A 24,498-nucleotide genomic window follows, 5' to 3' on the forward strand; every position below is an offset into this window, starting at 1 on the left:
CTTATTGGTGACCCACAGCTACATCTATCAATATCAGGTACGGCAATAGAGCAGGTCAAGAAAACTAAACTACTTGGTGTAATGCTGGACGAACAGTTGTCATGGTCTGATGACATTGATAGCAGTGTCCAAAATGGGAAGAGCCCCATCATCGATTAGAAAATGCTCTCATTATTTGTCATCCTCTATGATTAGTCAGGTAATACAGTCCTTGGTTTTCTGTCATCTGCAATACTGTTCTGTTATATGGTCTGCAGCAGCTAAGAAAGAAATACATAAATTGCAGAGCTGCTAGACTGGCACTTCACTGCTCAACACGTACAAATATAGCTGATATGCACTTCCGACTTTCCCTCATTCACAGTTCACAAGTTAAACTCAGCTACGACATTCTGATCTTTTTTAGAAACATCATATTCAATCAGACCTGCATATTTTTTTAACCAATTATTGAAGACTAGAGACAGACATAACCATTACACCAGAAATGCCAGCACTGGTTACCTGATACTTCCAACTCCGAGAACTAATCTACTCAAACACTCTGTGATCTATCATTCAATAATGTCCTGGAACTCTTTACCTCCTCACATATCTCACTCACAAAACAAATTAACTTTTAAAAAACTACTCAAGGTTCACCTAATGCAGCTGACCATATGACCGGGAATTCATTATTGGTATTACAATTAGGATTATTATGATAGTAGAAAAGATATTACAAATGTAGGGCATTAATATATGATATGTATGAATTATGATGTTTTTGATATATTGTGGTAGTATGCATGTATAAATTGGTGTGTGTGTGTGTGTGTGTGTGTGTGTGTGTATGTGTGTGTGTGTGTGTGTGTGTGTGTGTGTGTGTGTGTGTGTACATGTGTATTGTTGTTGTTATTGTTGCTTTTATCATAAGTGTTTATTATATGTAAAGTGTAGTTATGATTGGAATGTATGACTGTATGTATTGATGTCTAGGTATATCATTGATGTTACATTGTACTATGTACCCTATGGACCCCAGGAAGATTAGTGGTCGCCAAGGCGGCAGCTAATGGGGATCCATCTAATAAACTAAACTAAACTCACGTCCCCCACTGCCGCCGGGGACTCACGAAATACCGTCGCCGCCGCGTTAAGGAACGCCGCCATCGCCGGGAACGGACTCACAGGCTACACATCAACACCGTAAGAGGCTATCTATCTGGGCAAAGATATAAGTTTGATAGTGTAGGATATGCTTGTAATTCTTGTTAACGTGTTTTAAGTTTTGATCACGGACCGCCGAGCCTGTTGCTTTCTGTGTTGTTGTATTTGAATGCTGATTGTGCACCCACGTAGCTGGGTTTCATTTCGGTAACACTGTGTCTAACCTCGGACACATTCACAAGCTCCGTAAGTGATCTACCATCAGTTAAAGGACCGGGGTCCCGCCGAACAAACGCCAGTTCATTCACGAGTTCCCGTGTGATGGTAATAGCTTACTGATCCTTTGTGCATTAGGCGCGCATTCTCTCCCTCTTTGTTCTGGCTAACACACATGTGCACACACATACACCGCCCCCACACGTATCCTATGCCAGCTGTCTCCGTCTCCGGACGCTAAGGACACAGCTCCATCTGGTGGCTGTACCCGGCCATCTCACGCTCTCTCTCCCTCTCTCGCGATTCTATCTGACGTCAGTGGCTCCGCCCCTGAACGCTGTGGGAAATAGCTCCATCTGGTGGCTGTACCCGGCCATCTCTCTCTCTCTCCCTCTCTCGCTATTCTATCGGACACCAGCGGCTCCGCCCCTGAACGCTGTGAGGAATAGCTCGATCTGGTGGTCGCGCCCGGCCATCTCTCTCTCTCTCTCCCTCTCTCTCTCTCTCTCTCTCCACACACACACACACACATACACACACACACGCACATACACACACACTCCACGTGTGTCTCTTCCTTTGTTTAGCTTAGCTTTGTGTGTTAGGTAGTTAGATAGTAAGGCTTTGTTAATTGCAGTGTTATTGATTGTGATCATTATTACTGATTTTAATAAACCTTATTATATTATAACTAGCGATCTCTTGTGCTTGTTGTGTATGTCACTGGTTAACAACAGGTTGTGAAGGCTAGTGCTCGAATTTCACGCCTTTCAATTGTTCGATTGTTTTTATACTTTTATGCCAATGATCACGATGATTGGCATGTGAGTATAAAACCTTTATATTGAGACTGAATACAGTTTTTGGTTATCTTTTCCCTGATCCCAGGGTGGTGCCCTGTTTATTCATGATTATATCATAATAATATATTAAATATCGATAATCATATTGACATAAATAATTAGCTGTTGATAACCAAATCTGCTCCTGCTACTACCCCAACACCAATAAAGATATTAAGTGGAGAGGGTAGAGTTAGTAATACAGATCCTGAGATGGTATGAGTGTGTGCTTGGGAGTGGGTCAATTGCTCTTCGATTCAGCCTGTCAGCATCAGTGCCTCCCTTCACACACGCACACACACACACACACACACACACACACACACACACACACACACACACACACACACACACACACACAGGGCTGTTAATGCTTTGCTAATGATGACCTTCAGTAGTCTTACCATTGAATAATTTGCTGTTTGATTGTCTGCAGTTCTGTGTCTGTATTGAGCTTGTACAGAATTATAATTTTGCATGCAGGTATTGCTGTCCATTATACATCTTAGGATTCATTCATTCATGGCATCACATTATCCATTAATCATCATTGACACCTTGTCGGGCACTATCCCTTATAAATTCATATACCTTCATTACTGCTGAGAGACAGGGAAACAAAAAAAGCACCAGACTGTTGGGTGATTAGAGTGAGCAGAGTGATTTTCAGGTTTAGACTCACACACGCAGGCATAATGCACATACACTTGTAACCGCAGGACTCAAATGCACACACAAGTGACTTCAACTCAAAATTTCAAGGCAATTGTCTGCACAGGATTTTTGGGTTTTGATGTCAACTCAAACACAACGCACACCGTTGTGCCAACGTAATTATTACAGTAGTACCCACTTAATTATTACAGGTGTGCCAACCTAATAATTACAGTTGCACCCACTTAATTATTACAGCTGTAGCAACCTATTTCTTACAGTTGTGGCTACTTAGTTATTACAGTAGTACTAACTTAATTATTACAGTAGTACTAACTTAATTGTCACAGCTGTACCAACATAGTTATTACAGTTGAGACAACTACGGTTTATTGGTTCGGATACCTTGTCTTTCATACCAATGACAGCTTCACAAATCCAGTTGTACAAACTAAGAATTATAAGTCAATATTATATTGAATCCATCCATCCATCCACTTATCGCTTATCCTGTATTCAGGGTCGCGGGGGGGGGGGGGGGGGGGGGGCTGGAGCCGATCCAAGCTGTCATTGGGCGAAGGCAGGGTACACCCTGGACACGTAACCAGTCTATCACAGGGCTGACATGTAGAGACAGACAACCATTCACACTGACATTCACACCTATGGGCAATTTAGAGTCACCAATGAACCTATCCCCATCCTGCATGTCTTTGGACTGTGGGAGGAAGCCGGAGAACCCACGCTTACACGGGGAGAACATGCAAACTCCACACAGAAGGAGCCCGGGCCGACCCGGGAATCGAACCCGGGATCCTCTCGCTGTGAGGCGACAGTGCTACCCACTACACCACCGTGCAGCACTTATATTGAATCAGTCATGTGTAAAAACGGGGAAAAAAAGGAAATCCTATTAAAAATTACACAAATGGACAATAAACGGGATTTTGCATTGAAAATCATTTTCCTTGTTTATTTTTCACCACAATGGTAATAAACAGCTTTAAAACGTAACATTAACAGCCCTTGTCTTCATCCAAATCAAATAAACCATGAGAAGTACATTCAAATTAAATGTCAGTACCTGTTCACTGAGAAAATAAAGATCATAAATGGATGCAGGGTGATCTGTTTTCGGTTGGTCCTGTTCAGCCCAGGGAAAATGGGTCACTCTGCATGTGTGTGTTTTAGTCACCAGCAAAGTATCTGTTTCAAATCTGCTGAAAGTCAAAACCATGCATGTTTATGAAGTGAAATATATACTGTTCCACTTCAGACATCAAAATGGCACCAAAAAAGGACAGGTTTGTGAATATCACTCCCCTTTCTAGCAACTTGAGATGTATTGATATTGCTTTTATCTTGATATATGAATATATATGTATATGCACTTAAAATGTTTATATTAGCAGACCCATTGATGTATATAGCTAGACTTGTCTATAGATTAAACAGTATCCAGCGTCTTTCACAGTTGATTTGGACTTCAATGCACATTATTAAGGCTGAGATCCACTAAAGCATTTTCCTTTTTTTGTTGTTCATAAAAAAGTGGTTGGCCAACAATAGTGCTTGAAATGTAAGGGTTGTCAATCCAGAATCCAGTTTCCATGTCAAAGTATAAATATGTAGTTTTATCATGTTATCCATCCTAAATTAACATTAACAAATAGCCTGGTGAGTATAGCTTTGAAACACTCTTTTATCTAAATCTAGAAAATATTGCAACATGAACAATTCTTGCTCCAAGTAGGCTATTGTAATTGAAGTTAATGGTGACCTTGATAAGATCTGACATATGGAGTGTATAAAACTGTAAGAATTTGTGAATATAGGTGTAAAATAACTTTATTCTCATATATTTCCTCTGTACCTGTATATGTTAGATTACAAACTACTGATATAACTTGTCAAAACTGTCGAACAGGTTCTAGGTGCACGTAGAGGTGCACTTTTTTTTCTAAAACTGGATTGATTTATGTTGTTCTACTGGGACTTTAAGATAATAAACTATAACTGCTGTGGAAACACCCACATCCTTTCAGTTCTATGCAGAATTAAAACGTATTAACCTAATGTTGGCGGCCAAACCCGTGTAATAATGTAATCAAAAAGTCCCACATCAGGAGACATTGGTGGTACAGGTTGAGAGCTTATGATCGTTTATTTTATTTTTTTTAATCTAGATTTCAAATGCCTTTTTCCAACCCACCAAAACAAATTGGGTTAACACTCTTGTGGATATAATCAATTTAACTAATCCCAGTCACTTGGTTATTTTCACATCAAAACAGTAATTAGTCTGTAATTAGTCTACTTATCAGATCAAATGGTGGAGTGTTATTGCACTGCAGTCTGTCCTCAAAGGGGTGTATTTCTGCACACAGGTAGCTAGCTATCCTGTAATAACCAAATCCCATAACGATACACATGCAGGCCTCCAGTAACCACGGCAGCTGGTGTTGCCACAGCAGCGACATGTGACAGATGTGAGCCGCATACATATGTCCATCAATGGAGTTCATGTGAATAATAGTGTTGTGTTGGCTTGAATATGTGTTTTTGGCAAGAGGTAAGAGAGAATATAATATATAGTTAGTGAGCGTGCGTGTGTGTGTGTGTGTGTGTGTGTGTGTGTGTGTGTGTGTGTGTGTGTGTGTGTGTGTGTGAAAAGAGGGAGAGAGAGCGATCATGCCCTCCTGATGGCTTCTAGGTGTGAACGACATTACCATATAAAGAGGTGACTTCATCAATAACAGCAAGACGGTCTGGATGGATGGATGCGTGTATGTGTGTGTGTGTGTGTGTGTGTTGATTCTGGCTTTGAGGGGTCACATGGGTCCGAGTGTCCTGTGGGAATAACACGGGGGCCTCATGCTGATAGCACAACAGGACACACACACACGCCGACACACACACTCGGTCAAAGTGCTGTTCTGGCAGATTTGTTGAAGGAGGATTATTAGGTCACAGGCTTCAACAAGGACATGAGTTGAGCTTTTCCCTTAAACAAAACACAGGCATGGGTCAGTTCATTCTTGTAAGAAGAGTTTGTGGAAGAAACCCGCACTGTAAGAAACCCAAATCCTGTATACATAAATCCTGTTGGGACAGGATAGTGCACCTTTTATATATTTGGGGTTCATCTTCACAGGTTATTTTAAGCCGAAGAGTTATACCATTTTCAAGTACCATGGGAGATCTAATTGACATTTAATTATAATGGTAGCACTGCAACTCACCGGTCCATGAAACCCTGCACCAATTGATCCTGAATCAGATGACTCATAGGCATCACAAGCAAGAACTGAAGAGGGAAACTTCATCAGAACCACAACATAATGAATCAATATCACGTATCAGGTCCAAATGTTCACTCTTAATAGGCTACACGATTATGTACAAATTCCCACTTCCTCAGTCCATTTTCTCAGCCATACTCCGAGGCTGCACACAAAGACAAAGGCACTAAAGTCTGTTTTTTAATTGAAAAACCTAGACAGACATTTTAGTTTGTGATGATGACCCCCAACTGTCTCTCACTATCTTTTTTTAACAATCTTTATTTAGTTTTCAATGTTGAAAATACAGTGCATGACAATCTCCACAATAGTATGGAGTGAAAAAGTAAAATAATATCAACAAGACAATGGCAAAACAAACAAAGAGAACAGAGCCTGTGTGAAATGATGTTAGTAAGTGCTGCAGCCATCTGGTTAATCATGCCTTTCTTTATATGTCAACCATTCCCCACAACTTTTTATAAAAACATCTTCTTTCATTTTTAACTTATAAGTGAGATGTTCCATCATAAGTATATCCTCTAAAATTGACATTCCACTGTAACTTGGAATGTCGGACTTAAGCCTCAGCCACCAGAAGAATCCTGACCAAATATTGGTCACCTACATGCACCGTGCCCTCCAAATGACCAAGGTACAGAATAAGACATGTTTTAGGAATCACATATCCCAAAACATCACAGAGAACTGAGTGAACATTCCCCCAGAAGGGTTGTATTTTTGTGCATTTCCAAAAAATGTGTGTGTGATCTGGATCCATATGGTTACATAATCTCCAACATGGCTGTTGAGCATTTATCTGTTTACATTTGATTTTAGGTGTAATGAAGTACCGAATTAGATTCTTCCAACTGAATTCCCTCCATTTCAGAGATTGTGTTGTGATTTGGTGTGTTTTCCACATATCATACCATATCCCCTCTGGATGCGCAGGTGGCGCAGGGTGGCGGAGCCGGCGTAATGCAAGTTTCGACCAGCCGCAGCCTTGCGCACGGTCAGTTTGGCAGTTTGGTGGATCGCCTGCGCCAAGATGGGTGTGGCGGCGCAGCAGGGGGAGGCGTCAAAGATTCAGCTTGGCACAGCAGAAGTTTCGTGGCAAAAAGCCTCGCCAAGGCTGCGCCGAAAGCTCGCCAGCTCCAACCTGGTCTACTCTTGGCGTAAGGCGAATACCAGCTGGCGGAGTGGCAGTTTGGCTGACCGGTGCGCAGTGCGCACATGTCACCAAGACCTCACAGGCAGGTTTCCACAGTTCCAGGCACATTTAAATGCAATAAATAATCACAGCAAGCACTATTTAATGCAACTAATTGAATCATCACGTGAATTTATATCTATATAGATTGTCCCGTCACATCTGACGTCAGATCAAAGGCACGCGTAACGGAAACTCAGACTGACTGAATTAACACAGCTGAAACTTGGACCTCTCGGACCAAAACATCTCCCTCTCTCTCCTGTTTTTCATATCTATCCACTGCTAATAAAATGCGTTGTTGGGACCTCACCAGTAGGACTACACAATGCGGCCTACAAAAGCCTACACATGCGGTCCGAACAAAGGGACAAAGGGGATTAAAAACTACACCGCCATTTTAGTTCCACCTCGCACCTGGGTGCGAAGTGCAACGTCACACAACTGGTGCCCTATTGGCTGACAACCGCAGGTACCCCAGGGGGTCCCCGGGAGCAGCCGTGAGCTTTATAAACCGAAGCCGCCTTAAGAACACTCTCTTGCTCTTCCTGCTTCCAACTCTCTTCCATCACAACACCACGTTGCAACAAGGGGGCGACCCCCGCAGCACACCGCTGCAACAAGAGGAACCAAGCCGGTTCCTGCATTCCAGCTACCAGCTCCTGTCTGAAGTTGATCAACGAGAGGAAACACGCTCCGCTCTCGTCTGGACTTAGCCGACTCATCACGACCCCCCCGCTGCCGCCGGGACTCCCGAACTACCGCCGCCGCGGTAAGGAACGCCGTCATCGCCAGGACGGACTCGCAGATTACGCAACGACACCAGTAAGAGGCTATCAGTCTGGGCAGAGACATAAGTTTGATAGTGTAGGATATGCTTGTAATTCTTGTTAACGTGTTTTAAGTTTTGATCACGAACCGCCGAGTCCGTTGCTTTCCGTGTTGTTGTATTTGAATGCTGATTGTGTACCCACGCCGCTGGGTTGATTTCTGTAACAGTGTTTTTGACTAAACCTCAGCCATATTTGCGAGCTCAGTAAGCGTCTACTATCAGTTAAAGACCGGTCCCGCTGAATGAACGGCAGTTCATTCACGAGCTTCCGTGTGATAGTAACACGCCTCCTGAGCCTTAGAATATTGCGTGCGCATTCTCCCCCTCTCTTTGTTTGTGTCCCGCTAACATACACGCACACATACATCGCCCCACGCGTATCCTCCGCCAGCTGTTTCCGGCTCCGGACGCTAAGGACAGAGCTCCATCCGGTGGCTTTACCTGTCCATCTCTCACTCGCTCTCTCTCTCTCGCGATCCTATCGGACGTCAGTGGCTCCACCCCTGAATGCTGTGAGGGATAGCTCCATCTGGTGGTCGCGCCCGGCCATATCTCTCTCTCGCTCTCGCTCTCTCTCTCTACACACACGCACATGCACACACACACACACACATGCACGCACACACACTCCACGTGTGTCTCTCCCTTTTGCTTAGCTTAGCTTTGTGTGTTAGGTAGTTAGGTAATAAGGCTTTGTTAATTGCAGTGTTATTGATTGTGATCATTATTACTGATTTTAATCAATCTTATTATATTATAACTAGCGGTCTCTTGTGCTTGTTGTGTATATGTCACTGGATAACAGCAGGTTGTGAAGGCTAGTGCTCGAAATTCACGCCTTTTTAATTTTTAGATTGTTTTTATACTTCTATGCCAATGATCACAGTCCTTGGCATGTGAGTATAAAACTTTTTATATTGAGACTGAATACAGTTTTAGGTTATCTTTTCCCTGATCCCAGGGTGGTGCCCCATTTATTCATGATTATATCATGATAATATATTAAATATAATTATTAATATCGATAATCATATTGACATTAATAATTAGCTGTTGATAACCAAATCTGCCCCTGCTACTACCCCAACAGCGTCTATGCCTATGTAGTGAAGCACAGTGAGCTGTTGAACGCATCCTGGTAGTCCAGCCAAACTCCTCCCTTAGCTCCTCCTTCTGACAGGGTGTGGTATAAAATGCCTCAGCTGGCTCAATTTGGCCTCTTTTTAAAGTTAAAGTGGGATCAGAAGTATCTGATGAATTGGAAATTGCAAATGGAATTCCACAAGGGAGCGCTATTAGTCCAGTTTTATTTAACATCATGATTAATGATATGTTTACTAATATGGATAGAAGAATTGGGTCGGCACTGTACGCAGATGATGGGGCAATATGGGCAAGAGGAAGCGATACTAAAACAGTGACGAATATAATCAAGGAAGCCGTTAGAAATGTAGAAGAGTGGTCATACAACTGGGGCTTTAAACTCTCTGTAAGTAAATCATGTTTTATGACACTAACTAATAAGAAAAAATTAGATGCACCTAATATTCAACTATATGGGGAAAGCATGGAAAAAGTAGACAAATTCAAATATCTTGGGATCTGGATAGACCAAAAGGGCACAGAAATCAAATGCAAGAAAGTAATTCATCTAATGAGGGCAATAGCTGGGAAAGACTGGGGAGCAGACAAACAGTCATTAATATATAGGGCTTTAATGAGGTCAGCAATAGATTATGGATGTATGGTGTATGGAGCAGCAGCTAAAACATACCTCAATAAAATAGACAGAGCAATTAATAAAGCATTGAGGATTTGTGCAGGTGTAATGAGGTCATCACCCATTAATACAATACATATAGAAATAGGAGAAGTACCAATAGAGCTAAGAAGAGACGGGATGTTGGTTCTGGTATCCTGGGGTGCAAGTCCCCAGGTGGCGTTGTTGACCCCTAAGTTAGTTTCCTTATCTTTATTTCCCCCCCTTATTTACACTCCGCCACACCTAAAAAATAAAAATAAAAAAAAACTTGAAAAAAAAAAGAAATAAAATACAGCAGCTAGTGCTGGTCTCGCGCCTCGGCAGCCTGTTGTCCGTGGAAACGCGCAACTTTGCCACGAGCTGGAACCGGGCTGCAGCTGGTCTGAGCAGCATGCGAGGTCCCGCTGTCCCGCTGTTCTGGTGTTGGACAGGGAATCCGGTGCAGCTGTGGGGCGCAGATGATGAAGACGGTGATGATGATGAATGGCCCGGCATCTGCTGGCCTCCCCGCTGCGTCCACTCCCGGTGTGTTTCCATGTCGCGAATCCGGTCAATTGGAGTCTCTGGTTGCCTCCATAGGTTTTCACCCCGCTGGACCAGTGGATGCGCATCTTGTTGAGAGGTGTCTGAAAGCGGATGCCTTCTCTCTTTAGGATCTTTTTGACGTTAGAGTACGCTTTGTGTTGTTGCAGTGTCCTCTCTGAGTAATCGTGATCAAAATAAATCCTGTTACCTCTGAGGGTGGTTGTTTTCTTCTCCCATGCTTTTTTCAATATCATCTCCTTTACAGTAAACTGCTGGAAGTTGATGATGATCGATCTGGGAGGTTGGCCCGTTTTTGGCTTTGGAGCCAAGGCTCGGTGAGCTCGCTGAATCTGGAAGTCCAAATTCACGGAAAATTCCTCACGGAGCCATTTATCCATGAACTGTGCGACCAAGTCACTTTTGGACTCTGCCTCCTCTTGTATGCCATACAGCCGTAAATTATTCCGACGGGACCTCGATTCTAAGTTGTCTAGCTTGTCCATTATCTTTTTCTGCTCTTGCATTATGTCCTGCAGTGCACCGTTTGCTTCATGACTCCACGACTCGAGTTCTTCTGTGCGTGTCAGAGCAGCGCATAACTTCTCGTCATATTCACCGATATCCGTGGTTATTTTTGCAAAGTTTTGATCAATGTCTCCCTTAAGTTCTGTCAGTTTGTTTCTCATTTGTGCTGTAATTTCGTCTTTGAATGTTTTCAAGTCCGTCTTCATTTCGTTTTGCAGGGCTTGAATTTGAAAGGCCATGCTAGCTTCAGGTATTAGCTCGCTCTCGTTAATCGATCGATTTTTTCCTTTACCTTGGGTGTCCGGGTTCTTTTTATTCTTTATTCTTGTTGGCACTCTGCTCATATTCTCAATTTCAAAGTTTGTCGTCGTGTATCTCGAGTTTTAGCAGAGTTTATTATGTTGGCATGCGGGAGCTCCTGTCTTACACGTCCATGCTGCTCTACCGTCCCACCGTCTTGTCATACTTTTGTGTATTACCCTATAAAATCATTTTTTACAGTATCATCAAGTTATACACATCCCCAGAATCAGCACAACCTCAGCTAACTGTGTGTATCACTCAATAAATACTTATATACACTACAATAGGGGATTTTAAACCATAAATTAAAAATAATAAAAAACGCACATTTAATTTTTACATACACATACATTACTTACATAAAAAAGCACTGCAAACCATTATAACGAAAGAAAAGCTCAACATAGAAAGTTGAACACACTTGTTTGGATTATGCTAGAAGTTATTTGAAGCTTCTAGCTGCTTTTGTCTATGGATATTCTTTTGGGTAGTGTCTATGGGCGTTTTTTGTTGTTGTTTTTTTTGCCAGGAATGGTCCTTTCCTCTCCCTGCCCTAAATGTGTGTATAAAGTGTACTTCTTCTGTGCCATTTATGTTTTTAACTTTGTCTATCACTACAATAACTCTTTGACCGGCCTTTTCTCTGATTTGAACTCCTCCCGTTTGGGCAAACACAACAACTCACGACCAAGCGTAAATCAGGCTTTTCGATTGGCTGTAAAAGCCGCTACGGGAGCCAATACGAATGTCCGATGCATAAACATAACTCCATACGTCACTAGCAAGATGGCGGATGAGAAGTTGATCGATATACATAAACAAAACGGAGAAATGCGCCACGGAGACGAGGAGACATCTAGTCACATATTTTACTACTTTACGCATTTGTTGTCAGAAATAAATCGCTCACATGGGCAAGCAGGGTACCGTTGTTTAGCCCCGTTTCTCTAGTTTAAGAGGGAAAAAACGCATGTTTCTAGCGCAAACCATTACGGAGTTATGACGCTCTGAAGACAACATGATCTTTGTAGCGTATACGCTACAATGGGTCTCAGAGGGTTAAAGATGTGTATATAGGTGTATGTGTATAGATATGTATGTGCTTTTGCGTTGTCTGTATAAGCACTTTGTAAATGTTTGTTTTTAAAGGTGCTATACAGATTCAGTTTATTATTATTTAACTGTTTTTATCCTGCACAACTGTTTTGTGCACTAGGTTCATGTTCATTCAGCTATCTGCAGCTGTTACACACATACTCAACTCTATTTTATATGCAGATCTTTTACAAAACTGTAAATTATGCCCTTGTGCTTATCCCACACTGCACTTAAGTTAACCACAATGGGGAAGCTTTAATCAGACTGAACTAACCCCAACCTCACAAATAACAGTTTAATTAGTGGTCTGCCCACCAACAGTTGCGATTAACTCCCCTGTTCCTAACAACTTCCAACTGTCATGTTCTTGAACTTATGAGAGGGAGCCCACTGTTTCCACCACCGTCTCTGCTTTACTGGCTGTAGAGGAGGTCTCTCTGTCCCACTGCAGGTCTGGCTCCCCATGGTGCATAATACATGCTTATTTGTTACCTATTAACTCCAGCAGAAGGCAACATGTTTAAACATTGTAGAGGCAAAAGCCCTGCAAGGAGGACTTTCAATATGTGTTTTTTTTTCATGCTGTCTAATATAAACCATTAATTTTCTACCAGCCAAACCAATGGAATAATTAGGATCATAATGTTTATCTGACCCAAGCACAACATACATGAAGCATCTATTCAGTGTCGGCTGGCTGTTCAGTATGTTGCAAGTGAAAAAATAAAATGACACATGATGATTGTATAGTATGTATAGTATGTGATGTGATACCATATCGTAAGTCAAACACCACTCTGGGGCTCATGATCTGCCGGCTAAGAATCACTATACCAATGGAATTAAAATTGATTGCATTGATTACCCAAAGGAAAAAAAATATCACCTGTCAAAGAAAATTAGAAAAAAGACTGCAATCTATCACGATGAGTTAATATCTGCTCTAAGTGGTCAATGTCTTTCCGTAATCAATCATGTTAATTGCCTCAAAAGGAAAAAAACAATATAGCACAAAGTGAGTTCATCGATTCTGGTGAGACAATCGATCAGGTGAACTGGAAATCTCCAAGACAGAAATCTAAAGTCTTGTCATCGTCATCTATTATTTTTGGTTTTAGCACTCTGTCGGTAATTGATTTACAGCTTCAGATACAATAATTATCTTGAATACCAATGGCTAATCAGTCTCCGCTCGTTTCCACAGCTGGTCAAATGAGGGTTGGACAAATTACAGCATCCTTATGATTTATGAGAACAATAACTCTGACTACACGGCAAGTCAGCAAGCATGGGGATGATTAAAGGCCCGGTCTTTCATGAGCAACCATTTTAATATGTGTCACTGTCCAAATGCCAAGTTAATAAAGGAACATGTTATTTTTGAAGTCCACTAAAGACCAAGTAGGTAACACAAAAACATACGCAATAGGATTCACAAACACACATTCATAAGAAAAGCACAGTATCTAGTATTTACCTTGCTGGAGTAAGGACCAGGGATGAGCAGTTTCAGTGCTTGTCTTTTCAGCTCAGCCAGCCTAGCATTGCAGTTCTCACACCATATCCCTCTCTCGCTGCCAGGGGAACTTCCACTGCCCGAGGCCGGGGAGCCCGTCCCAAAACCTGGGGAGCCACCCAGAGAACCAGGCGATTCTGTCCCAATCCCCGGGGAGATGGTCCCCGGTGACCCAGAGAAGGACCCTGGTGAGGAGATCCCCGAGCCCGGGGACGGGGTGCCCGTGGAGCTTGGCATGGACCCGGCACCCTCTGGGGCAGGGCGTGTGCCGGAGCGGGTATTTTCCTCATAGGTCTTGCGGTACCACGTGTCCGGGAAAAAGGAGGAAGATTTGGTCGGGGAAGTGTCGGGCATCTGCGGAAAAAAAAATTGAAAGAGGCAAACTTGATAAATAGCCCTTTTTTCTCATGGCAGACATTTTGACATGTCCATCCATCCATCGTCTACCGCTTATCCTGTATTCAGGGTCGCGGGGGGGCTGTAGCCAATCCATCTGACATTGGGCGAAGGCAGGGTACACCCTGGACAGGACGCCAGTCTATCGCAGGGCCGACATGTAGAGACAGATAACCATTCACACTCACATTCACACCTTTGTGCAATTTGGAGTCATCAATTATCATATCCCCATCCTGCATGTCTTTGGACTGTGGGAGGAAGCCGGAGAACCTGGAGAGAACCCACGCTCACACGGGGAGAACATGCAAACTCCACACAGAAGTAACTTGAACCTGACTAGGAATCAAACCCGGGACTCTCTCGCTGAGGCAACAGTGCTACCCACTACACCACCGTGCAGCCCCATTTTAACATGTCATAGCAGAAAAAGCAATAATATGAATTAAGCAAGGATGAATTCTCCAAACGTCCAACCCATCGCAGTGCACACGTGTTGCACAGGGATGAGAATCGAATAATGAGGAGGGGGTGAGGGCACACTTCTTCCAGCAAATTAAAAGTCAAGCTATTTGCATTTTGTCTGTTAAGTGAAATAATAATGATGTGTGTTCACGATATCCACCTAGTTACATATAGGCTTTCTGTTCTGTTTTGTTGAATTTAACAAACATTGATTGTTTGTTGGATCGGCTCACAAATTAACAAACATCTGGAATTAATGAGAGAGAATCAAAAGCAAACGATTCTGGCTGTGAAATTATTTTACTTGACTCACGGCGTCAATATTCATACACACTCAGGCAGACAATCAATGGGTGGATACACACAGCCTAAACTAACATTGAGGAATTCAATCAAATGGTCAGACAATTAAAAACACACACACAGGAAGCAATGTTAAACATACGTACTGTTATAGTACCGTAGCTCAAGTTGAGGCAGTCGACATACAGGATGCTTCTATTACCATCTAAATAGCATTAAGTCAGATCCCGTGCGGAGACCTCTGTTATTTTTCTCTATTCAGACAGCCACACTGGACATCAAATGAGCCGCGAGGAGTTGAAAATGAGCTCTTTTGTCGCTGGGTAACGCCAGTTAGAGAGAGCACAACCATTGATGTGGTGGTGGCTGGAGAGGTTGGCTACTACAGCATGCTTTAATCCCTCACAAGGGTTATAATAAGGGAGCGATGAGTAGGCCGATAGGTGGGAATGCTCAATCATCTCCAAGCAAAGAGGTGGGTATAATGTGGAGCCAACCCTATGTTATAAATGAACCCTAATTAGGCTGTAGAAGGTAGGCGGCTGGCACAGGTGCAATGCCTGATTTGGCTGTGTGGTCCTCAGTGATAATTAAGCGATGTGGGAGATCTATCAGTGGAAAGGCAAGCCACTGGTTGTGACACCATGAGCAGTGATGTGTGAAATGTGATATTCGCAAAGTATTCAATCAACAGCATGAGCAAACATCTAATGAGCTTTCACGACTTCCATGTGCATGTCAGTCTGGAAATAAGGTGAGCAAACTACACTTTGTTGTTTAATTGGGCGGATGGTGCTAGGTGAAGTGTGCCCATCACTGAATGGATGATACGTATTTGTTTTGTGTTTACCTTTAGGTAACAGAGATGTGACCTACCCCATATTTTCTGCTCCGACTGCTCACAGACCTCTCCTTGGTCCCCGACAGTGAAGTCATGTTGGAGGTGAGAGGATGGGGGGTGGGGGGAGGGGAGGAGAGGAGAGGAGAAAGAACCTCTGCTGCTGTTTCACATTAAAAAAAAAAAAAAAAAAAGAGAGAGACCACCGGATCGATTTCAATTATCAACACGCCCCTGCAGTTTGCTCTTCTCACGCCACTTCCAGATGCATGTGGAAACCGGTTACATCCCCATTCTGTCGCCAAGAAACATTTTTTCAAAAATTTAAAAATCCTGGATTTTCTCCTCCGCGGCTGTTGCCTCTGGGGAAATAGCTCGTATCACTTAAAGAAAAAGAACAAGGAGTGAGAATTGCCACAAGTCGACGAGCTAGAGAGCAGACCGCTCCCTGTCAGCAGCTCTCAGCGGAATGAGGCTCAGCAGCACTCCGGACTGGCATCGCTCTCTGCGCTGCTGCCTCTCTCCATCCGCTCTTCGTCTGAGCCCGGACAGGTAAAACAGAAACCTCCCCACGCACACCTCCCTCCTCTGGGGGCAAATTCCGTCTCACGTTCTACCGATTAAGTCACGACTCGTTGACCTGGCTGGTGCAGACCGCGGCTGAGGGAGTCCGTTCCTCGTTGTTTCTAATGTTCCCATCCGTACCCTCCTGTTGACTTCCCCGAGGCTCCGCACTCTGCTGAAGCCAGCAGCAGACTGAGGCGCACATCTGGAAGAGGGCGGGGCCTCCCTGCCCCGCATCATCCACAGGCCAATGTACATCCAGAGGTTTCGGCTGAGAGGTAGGGAGACTGCAGCCTGTGTGAACTGGACTTTTTTTTATTAGGCTATTATTATTATAGCATTCTGTCTTTAAAGGTCCCATATTATACTGATTTTCATCAATTTCACACAGCTGTCAGAGGTCCAACAACACTGTATTTGATATGCATTGCCCCAAACCCATCCGTGGTCCTGAATTTCAGGTGTCTAAAAGTTGCTCAAATGAACTCTGCTGAGAACAGGCTGTTTCTGTGCCTGCACCTTTAAATGCTAATGAGCTCCAACTGTCAACGCCTACTTGGAGAGCCATGGAGACGATGCCGCTTACGCTAGCGGTAGCATGCGCCAATGTTTACGGTGGATGTATCGCTATGGCTCGCCTATGTGGCTCAGGTGAAGTTGCTGGGTCCCGTATGCTTGGGACAGATCGGGAAGCGGAATCGCTCGTTTTCCTCATTCTGGCTCAGGGAGGACCAGTTTATAGGTGTAGAGACCAGAGAAAACGTGTTTTTCATAATATGGGACATTTAAGTTTTTTGTCAGGGAATGAGTGATAAGTGGGGTTTTAGTGACCTCGAAGAGACACAATTGCCTGCTTAAAAATCAATACAAACTAAATCATGGGGAGGATTTTTGGCAGTATTTCTAGCTGTATTCTAGATTCCCCTCGCTTGAGGTCAACACAAAACAAAGCTTCATCAATTTCCCCATCAGTATTTTGTTGATTGGAGAAAGGAAGGAAACAGCAAATAGACCTTTAATTAGTCCAAATACAATTTCGGCTACACTGACTATAATTTAACAGTATAATTAACCCCCCCCCTTCAACATTTACAATATTGACTTAATTTTTCGTATCTGGTCCAAGTGGATGGGTTTTGGACTCACGGCCACAGGATTTCTAAGATCCAGGCTGGGTGATCTTGGCTATTAATATGTTAAAAGCCTGTGGGAGTGGAGTAAATATAAAAGAAGAAAAGCAACACGTTACAGAGGAATGTCTAATGAGGCTTGGGTGCAATTTACATGAATGTAGAGCCAATTAATCAGTGTCATGATGTCTCTAAGTTTTGAACATTGACGGTAAAAAACAATCCTTTGCACCTGCAGTAACCTCTTTTTTCATGAGCCACATGCCCTTTGGAAAGGTAACCTGCAATAGTTTCTGCCAGTCAAAATCCCAGCCAAAAGAGCCAACTGGCTGATCCTACCATAGAATTGAGTTTAGGCCCTAAGCTTTGTCAAGGAAATGTTCGGTAGGAAAAGGTACAAGTGTAGGATTATAATCTTTTGGAAGAGTGTTAAAATCAATATAAGAGCAGTAATATTTCTGCATTAACTTCTAATGTCAGATTGTAGTGGTGGAGACCAGTGCATAAAGTCACTGAATTGTTTTAGGGACCACTATTGTAAAATATAGTAGTTTATGAGTGGTTACACAGTGCCCTCTACTGTTGTCATAAAGTAATGGCGCCCAGCAGCTTGAGTGAATAAAGCATGTTGGGCAGCTACATGTTTTGGTACCGCCATTATCACATTTCATCTTTATAGAAATGTGTGCCGTTAAATTATGCAGCACTAATAAATATCTTCTGTCAACAAAAAATAAGGGTCTTTTTCTGATGTGAAGGGTCTGCTGTCCCTTCACAGCAGAAAAAAAAGCCAGTTGGCAGTTTATTGAGGGAAAGAGCAGGTGCATTACAACATACACACAGCATGCATCGTGTAACATTTAGGAAACATGGGTGTAACTGCAGTGGACAAAAGGTGTGTAAGAACTCGAACATTAAATTATTATAATAATTATAGTATTTGTTTTTCTCACTATTTCGAGATAGTTTTTCAAAGCTTTCATGCGTGACCTCCAGGTTGGGAACCAATGAACATTCACACCAATATTCAGAAATTCGAATCTTCGCACTCCGGTCCACTAGGTGGCGATAAACATCTTCAAGTCTGGTTAATCCACGATTTATCCGCCTGTCAGCACGAGCTTCTACTACTAAATAGTAGAAAGTTCATCTGTGCATTAAATGTTTGAGACGTTATTTGCGGGTCGGTTTTCATTGTTGGCGATTCAGGAAGTCTCTGTTGAAGCTGGTAGCTAACGATCCAAACATAAGGCTGCATTTAACATTTTTACGATGAGTGGTTAACCGGAGTTGCAGATTACGGTATCACAATTTCGTGTTGCCCGAGGTAAACACTTCGTCTTCGTGTGACCGTACCTAACGATAGCTGTCTTTAAACGCTGAGTAATAACGTTAAAGCTAGCTGCAACTGACGTACAACGCGCACAAAGAACCAAATCAACGTTATCGTCAGCCTTAAACCGACAATCGCCACTGTTATTGCTCCAGATTTGTGTGTGTGTGTGTGTGTGTGTGTGTGTGTGTGTGTGTGTGTGTGTTAATGTTTGTTTACTAATGTAGTATGCTAGCTACGTAAACAAGCTGGATGATGTCCCAGTTTACTAGCAACCTGTCGGCTCTATCTCGTCTCTATCCGGCCACCGCCTTAATTCGTCTATTACCAAAACATTTAATTCGGTGTGAGATGTCAAATTGGCACACGCGGGGATTTTATTTGGAAAATACTTCGATGTTAGGTTGAGCTGAACGTTTTCTTCCATTAATAACGGAAGTTAGCGTGCGAGGAAGGCTGTTGAGGAATGGTTCCTTATCTTGGATAGCTCTAAACTCCCCCAAAAATGTCAGTGAACTAATATGGCTTCCGTCTAGTTTCCGTGGCAACGGGTTTGTAAGGTATTTGGCTTTAACGTATTTACGTGAATTTACACCCGCAATGAATGCCTCAATGCTAACATGGCGTGATTCTGAAGAGGAAGTAGTTCTCGGTAGGGCCCCAAATGTTGTAGACTGTAGACTGGTTCAACAGCAGCCCCCCTTCTCTCTCTCACTTGCTACTGTCTGCTTCCACAGAGCTGTCAACCCTGGAGACACCAGTCCTTCAGGGAAAGGAAATCACCCTTAAATGTCATCCCTCAACACAAATACTCCTTCTACTCCTGATCCAATGAACTCATGGGAAGGACCAGGACAACTCGTACTACAATGAAAGGTAACCCAAAATGTAATCTTTGTCATTTGACTCTCTGAATCATCTAAGCATAATAAAACCATTTCTGAGAGTCTGCTATATCTGTGAATGAACTTTCAGGTGGAGCTCAGAAAGCTAGAATAAGGGAACCTAAAAAGACACCAACAGAAAAAGCAATCTCAAAAGCCGCTTCATCTCGAGCCACAGAGGAAGCGACTGGCACGTCAGGCAGCGAAGTTGCCGTTGTCGGCCCGTCCACTGTGAGTTTCTTACAGAGTACTCCAAAAAGAGGCAGAGGACGAACGAGACGGACACAGGAACCTTGCCTGACCTCCACGCCAGTCCACAGCTCCTCCGCTGACATGCTGTACAACATCTCAACGTCCCCTCCCGGAGCAGAACAGAACGACCTCATCACTCCATTAGAGGTGTGCTCATATTGTTACTGATACTGTTAATGCATTTTAATCCTACAGGTTTTTCCTCCACACACAGTTCATTAAAGTGATCTTTTCAAACTCCTTTGGTATCTATTCTGTTGTAGACCTCAGAGGAACATTCTCCATGCTCCCAATCAAAATCTCAGAACAGATGTAGGATGGGTCGTGCTTCCCATCCAAGACAAGTTAGGAAAAGGGTGATAAAGGAGCAAACCAACGGTCCTCCAGCAAAGTTGAGACGGGGCAGGACTCGGAAGGTGGAGACACTGCAGGCCGCCATTCGTCAGTCGTCTGAAAGACCTAGACCAAGATTTGAGCTGGAGGATCCTGATGCAGCAGTGCAAGGTAGAGTCTTCTTTATGGCATGCAGAGTCACCACAGCACTTTGAGAGGTTGTGTATTTTAGGAGGTCATACGATGAAATGTTCTGTACACTGTGGAATTATTTTTGCTCGGGTAGTGCCTACAACTTGTTGAGCAGCCCACATTTTGAAATGCAGGTGAGCAAAATAATCTGCTCTAATTCTTTGTTATTGCTGCGGCAAAAGACGAGTCTTTGCAGTCCTCGGACCTTTCAATAGAGCTGAGTCACCACGAGGAACAGCTACCATCTTTGCCCTTCCAGGAAGAGGAGGAAAGTGAGGACCTGAGTGAGGAGGAAGAGCTACCAAGTTTCTTGATGCAGGTGGACAAAAGTGAGATATATTGCAGTGACTGAAATAAATAAGAAAGGAAGAGATATGATTTTGATTATGCGCGCATACTGTTTAATTAAAGTTAGTCGTTTTTGTCTTTCAGAGCCACAGTCTATTACAGAAGGAGTGTTTGTGTGGTCCAAATTGAGAAATTATCCATTCTGGCCTGCATTGGTGAGTAAGGAAACCTGTGTATATGATGGATTTATCATCAGCACATGTTTTTATAAAAGTGCAATACAAAATGTATTAAAGAGATTTTTGTCTGTAATATAGAAAAAAAAAAGCAGTTCCTCACATTTGAGAAGCTTGAACTAGTGAGTATTTGCTCAGTGAATGATGAATTGATGAATTGTGAAAATGGTTTATCAATATTATGTCATATGACTTAAAGTGATTAGTTATTTTAGCACTAATACACACTATACTACGTAAAGCTATGCAGTTAAACTCCATCATGGACTTTAGGCAGATGACAAACACTGAAAGTCTTATTGGTTTAAAATGTTTAAAAGTCAAACTATTTTTGTCTTCAGGTAAAAAGTGTGAACCGAAAGCAGAAAAAGGCCAGCATCATATTCATTGATGACCTACTGATTCGCAAAAAGAAAGGGTAGGTTTCTCTCGCTGCTTTGTTGGTAAAGGCCCCTGCACTTTTAAAATGTATAGGATTGCCCTGTTGGTTGTGAGGATCCCGAGGCAGATCACACATGATCAGTATGAAAGAAGATGAAAAGTCATGCAGCAAGCTGTGTAATTAAATGTGCTAGTACGATATTCTTTATAGTCAGCTGTGATGTGATTAAACTGGGCTGCACATGTCAAGATATTTAAACCCAAAACAAATGAAGAGTGAAAGGCTGGCACACTTTCAAATGATCAGGATTTTGTTTTTTAAGTAGTATGTTTGTTGTTCTTGAAGGTTTACTGTGGCTTTGAAAACCCTGAAGCCTTTTGACTGTGAAGAAGCCAATGAGCTGATGGTAAGAATTGTTTATAAATTCAACAACAACAAAAAATAGTGGTGTCCTGACAGAGTGGTAGACTATATGTTCCTCATATTGATTTTGTTTTAGTGCAAAGCCAAAGAAAACTATGATGCTGCGATTGAGTGGTCCCTGGAGCTCATAACAGACTACAGAATACGAATCGGTAAGTATTGTTAATATAGTGTTGATGCAGGCAGCAACAGATAAAGGACAGTGATATTAACATGCATTACAAATACAGTACACAAAAATAATAATAATAATCTGACACCACTCAATTATTGGCAGTGCTAATCATGTGTTGTCTTTTTAGCCTGTGGCTCATTTTCTGGCTCCTTCGTTGAGTACTTTGCTCATGACATGAGTAAGTTTCATTTAATAATATTTGCTATATTTCTGTCTTAAAATTCTCAAAAGGAAGTAAAGGTTTTCTTGGTAAAGTCTACACTGTACAATACACAGAAAAGTGTATACAGCTATTTTAGTTGGGTAGCAATATGTCACATGAACTGTAAATAGAAAATTCCCCTTTAAGCTTTCATGTCATATGCAGTGAACAGAAAATCTGTTGTAGCCAATTTACTACACAAGAAAAACAAGACTAAACAAAAAAACAGTGTTTCCATGAAATTTGCATTAGAAAGAATGTAAACAGCAGCAACACAGCTATTCTCTAGGCAATGTTTGAGCACCAAGCATTGGTTCTTCATCGCCTGTTTTTACCTGCTTAAGGCTATCCAGTCAGGAGGAAGTACCCGCAGGCAGCCTCTGAGAGACTCGCCATCGCCAGTGAAGAGGTGACGAAGGTGCTGTGTGATGATCATAAGGAGGACCGCCTTAGTGAACAGCAAGAGGAGTTCAGCAGGAGTTCAAAAAGGCTGCTGCCAGACCGGAGTCACGCCGCCCACAACCGTGCAAACGAGAAGCTTGTACATTTCATTGTCAAGCAGCGCATGGTGGAAGGACGCCTTCTGGTAGGATCAATGGTGCCGATTGTCTTGCTGTTGTAGTTATGCTCGAATTAAACTTTAGCAATTAAGTTGATGACTAACATTACAAGGCCAAGTATAACGTACCATTAACCCTCTGGCTTTTTCATTAGTTTGTTTTTGGGTGAATATTTCTGAAAGCAATCATTTTATTTTAGGCTTCTATTTAGTTTTATGTTTGACATTGCTGTCCTTGAGATAAACATCCCTTGTGAGATTTTAATGATTTGAAACCAAACTAAATGTTGATTATCCTTGTAATAGGCATTGTGTGTAGCACTAAAATAGAGCGTGTAAGAGGAGCACACATCCCTGGATAACTAACTCTCCTTCCAGGCTGTGATCCATGGGCAGCAGCAGTCCAGATGGCTTAGCTCCTTTCGGAGTGCCAGACGGACACGGGTGGTGAACATATACCTGGAAGATGACCAGCAGTTGGACCAGGTCTACTGGTACCTGAACGGGCTCTACACGATGGCCGTGGCCACCTCCCCTTGCCTGGCTGAGATGAAATCCATGGAGCGTGTCCCCTTTGTCCTGGATGTGCTTCTTCCTGAGGTGAGCTAAAGCTTTCATTTGTGCTTCTTTGTGTAATTTTTTGTTTTAGGTTTTCTGATATGCAGTTCAGCATTTGTGGTGCAGGTGTTGTATTATGATTTGTCCTCCTTTGCAGGCCATCATTTATGCCATAGCTGGGGTGGACAATGTCCCGGTGAAAAAGGCAGAAGAAAAGTACCTAAAAGGACGATGTATAAGTAACAGGCAAGCCTTTTCATGAGTTGACCTTTCATGGTTTAAAAAGAAAAAATGTTGCACCAAATACTGAATATGAATTTCAGTGACTTTTTTCCCCCTGTTTCTTTTTAAATTCCAGGGAAAGACAGGAGTTTGACTTGATGATCGAGCAGCAGATGAGGAGACGATCACAGCGTCGGAACACTTCAGTTGTCGTCTTCTCTGACGCTCTCAGTTAGAAAACTGAGTATTATAAAACAGGAAACCTATTTATGTTTTTTTTTTTTTTTTTTTTCTTAGTTAAAATGTTTTGTTTATAGCTAAAAAGTAGTAGTTGTGTGCCTTAAAATCAACGAGGAGTCATATTTTATCACATTAATCCAACTCTCCTTTTGTTTCTTTTTAAGATCTGTAATTGTTTCAAATTGTTCCAAAGCGGCACTCACATCAGCTGATGTTAAAGCGACGACAGTAATAATGATAACAAATGTTAGACAATCTGATCTCCTGTTATAACTGTTTGCTGAAAATATATTCTGCCAAGTTCCTCTTAGAGCTATTATTGTACAATACAAAATTGCTGTCTTTTCATGCTTTTTTCTTTTTAAATTAATAATGTTGTCCAAAAGTTGAGGCTTTCACACACTAAATAATGTACAAGTGCCAAATAAAGAAACGGACCTGTCAAGTCATCCTCATCATTACAACACAAACGTGAACCCAACAGCATAACCACTATGGGACTGCAAGGCAAAACTGTACCCTTCTTCTGAAGGTGTTTAGGGTTTAAAACATATTTTTTTAGAAAACATCTTACACTGTCGTCATCACACTCTGAAGAGGTCCACTA

The 24,498-nt window shown here is 42.4% G+C and overlaps 2 protein-coding genes across 5 annotated transcripts in view; one reads left to right on the forward strand and one right to left on the reverse strand.

The window, feature by feature from the left end:
• Nucleotides 1-16,709, reverse strand: part of kif26ba (kinesin family member 26Ba) — a 127,016-nt gene extending 110,307 nt beyond the window's left edge. For both annotated transcript variants that reach the window (XM_084006516.1, XM_084006515.1), the window contains exons 1-2: nucleotides 15,957-16,709; nucleotides 13,878-14,270 (exon numbers count right to left, since the gene is read on the reverse strand). In XM_084006516.1, coding sequence (XP_083862642.1) covers nucleotides 13,878-14,270; nucleotides 15,957-16,016 — 453 coding nt within the window. In that variant the 5' untranslated portion in view covers nucleotides 16,017-16,709. The remainder of the gene's footprint in view (nucleotides 1-13,877; nucleotides 14,271-15,956) is intronic.
• Nucleotides 16,710-18,721: 2,012 nt separating this feature from the next.
• On the forward strand, nucleotides 18,722-24,237 carry LOC311011166 (PWWP domain-containing DNA repair factor 3A). 3 transcript variants are annotated; one of them, XM_084005959.1, is made up of 14 exons: nucleotides 18,722-18,939; nucleotides 19,683-19,821; nucleotides 19,921-20,228; nucleotides 20,345-20,585; nucleotides 20,789-20,935; nucleotides 21,039-21,109; nucleotides 21,472-21,548; nucleotides 21,858-21,918; nucleotides 22,012-22,087; nucleotides 22,238-22,288; nucleotides 22,657-22,898; nucleotides 23,250-23,471; nucleotides 23,587-23,675; nucleotides 23,788-24,237. In XM_084005959.1, exons 2-14 carry the CDS (start codon nucleotides 19,785-19,787, stop codon nucleotides 23,885-23,887), a joined length of 1,722 nt encoding a protein of 573 aa, XP_083862085.1. In that variant the 5' UTR covers nucleotides 18,722-18,939; nucleotides 19,683-19,784; the 3' UTR covers nucleotides 23,888-24,237. The 3 variants fall into 3 exon arrangements, with proteins under 3 accessions (XP_083862085.1, XP_083862086.1, XP_083862087.1); XM_084005960.1 differs by lacking the exon at nucleotides 18,722-18,939 and adding an exon at nucleotides 19,002-19,597; XM_084005961.1 differs by lacking the exon at nucleotides 18,722-18,939 and adding an exon at nucleotides 19,002-19,505.
• The last annotated feature ends 261 nt before the right edge of the window (nucleotides 24,238-24,498 follow it).

This window comes from Eutrigla gurnardus (assembly GCF_963514095.1).
Source record: "Eutrigla gurnardus genome assembly, chromosome: 1".
Taxonomy (NCBI): Eukaryota; Metazoa; Chordata; class Actinopteri; order Perciformes; family Triglidae; genus Eutrigla; species Eutrigla gurnardus.

Excerpts from the sequence above, each read along its gene's own strand:
- LOC311011166 (XM_084005959.1), top strand. The coding sequence starts at position 19,785 with ATGGGAAGGACCAGGACAACTCGTACTACAATGAAAG. Across the intron at positions 22,899-23,249 it reads TGGTGGAAGGACGCCTTCTG|GCTGTGATCCATGGGCAGCA; the intron begins GTAGGATCAATG and ends CTCTCCTTCCAG. Across the intron at positions 23,472-23,586 it reads TGGATGTGCTTCTTCCTGAG|GCCATCATTTATGCCATAGC; the intron begins GTGAGCTAAAGC and ends CCTCCTTTGCAG.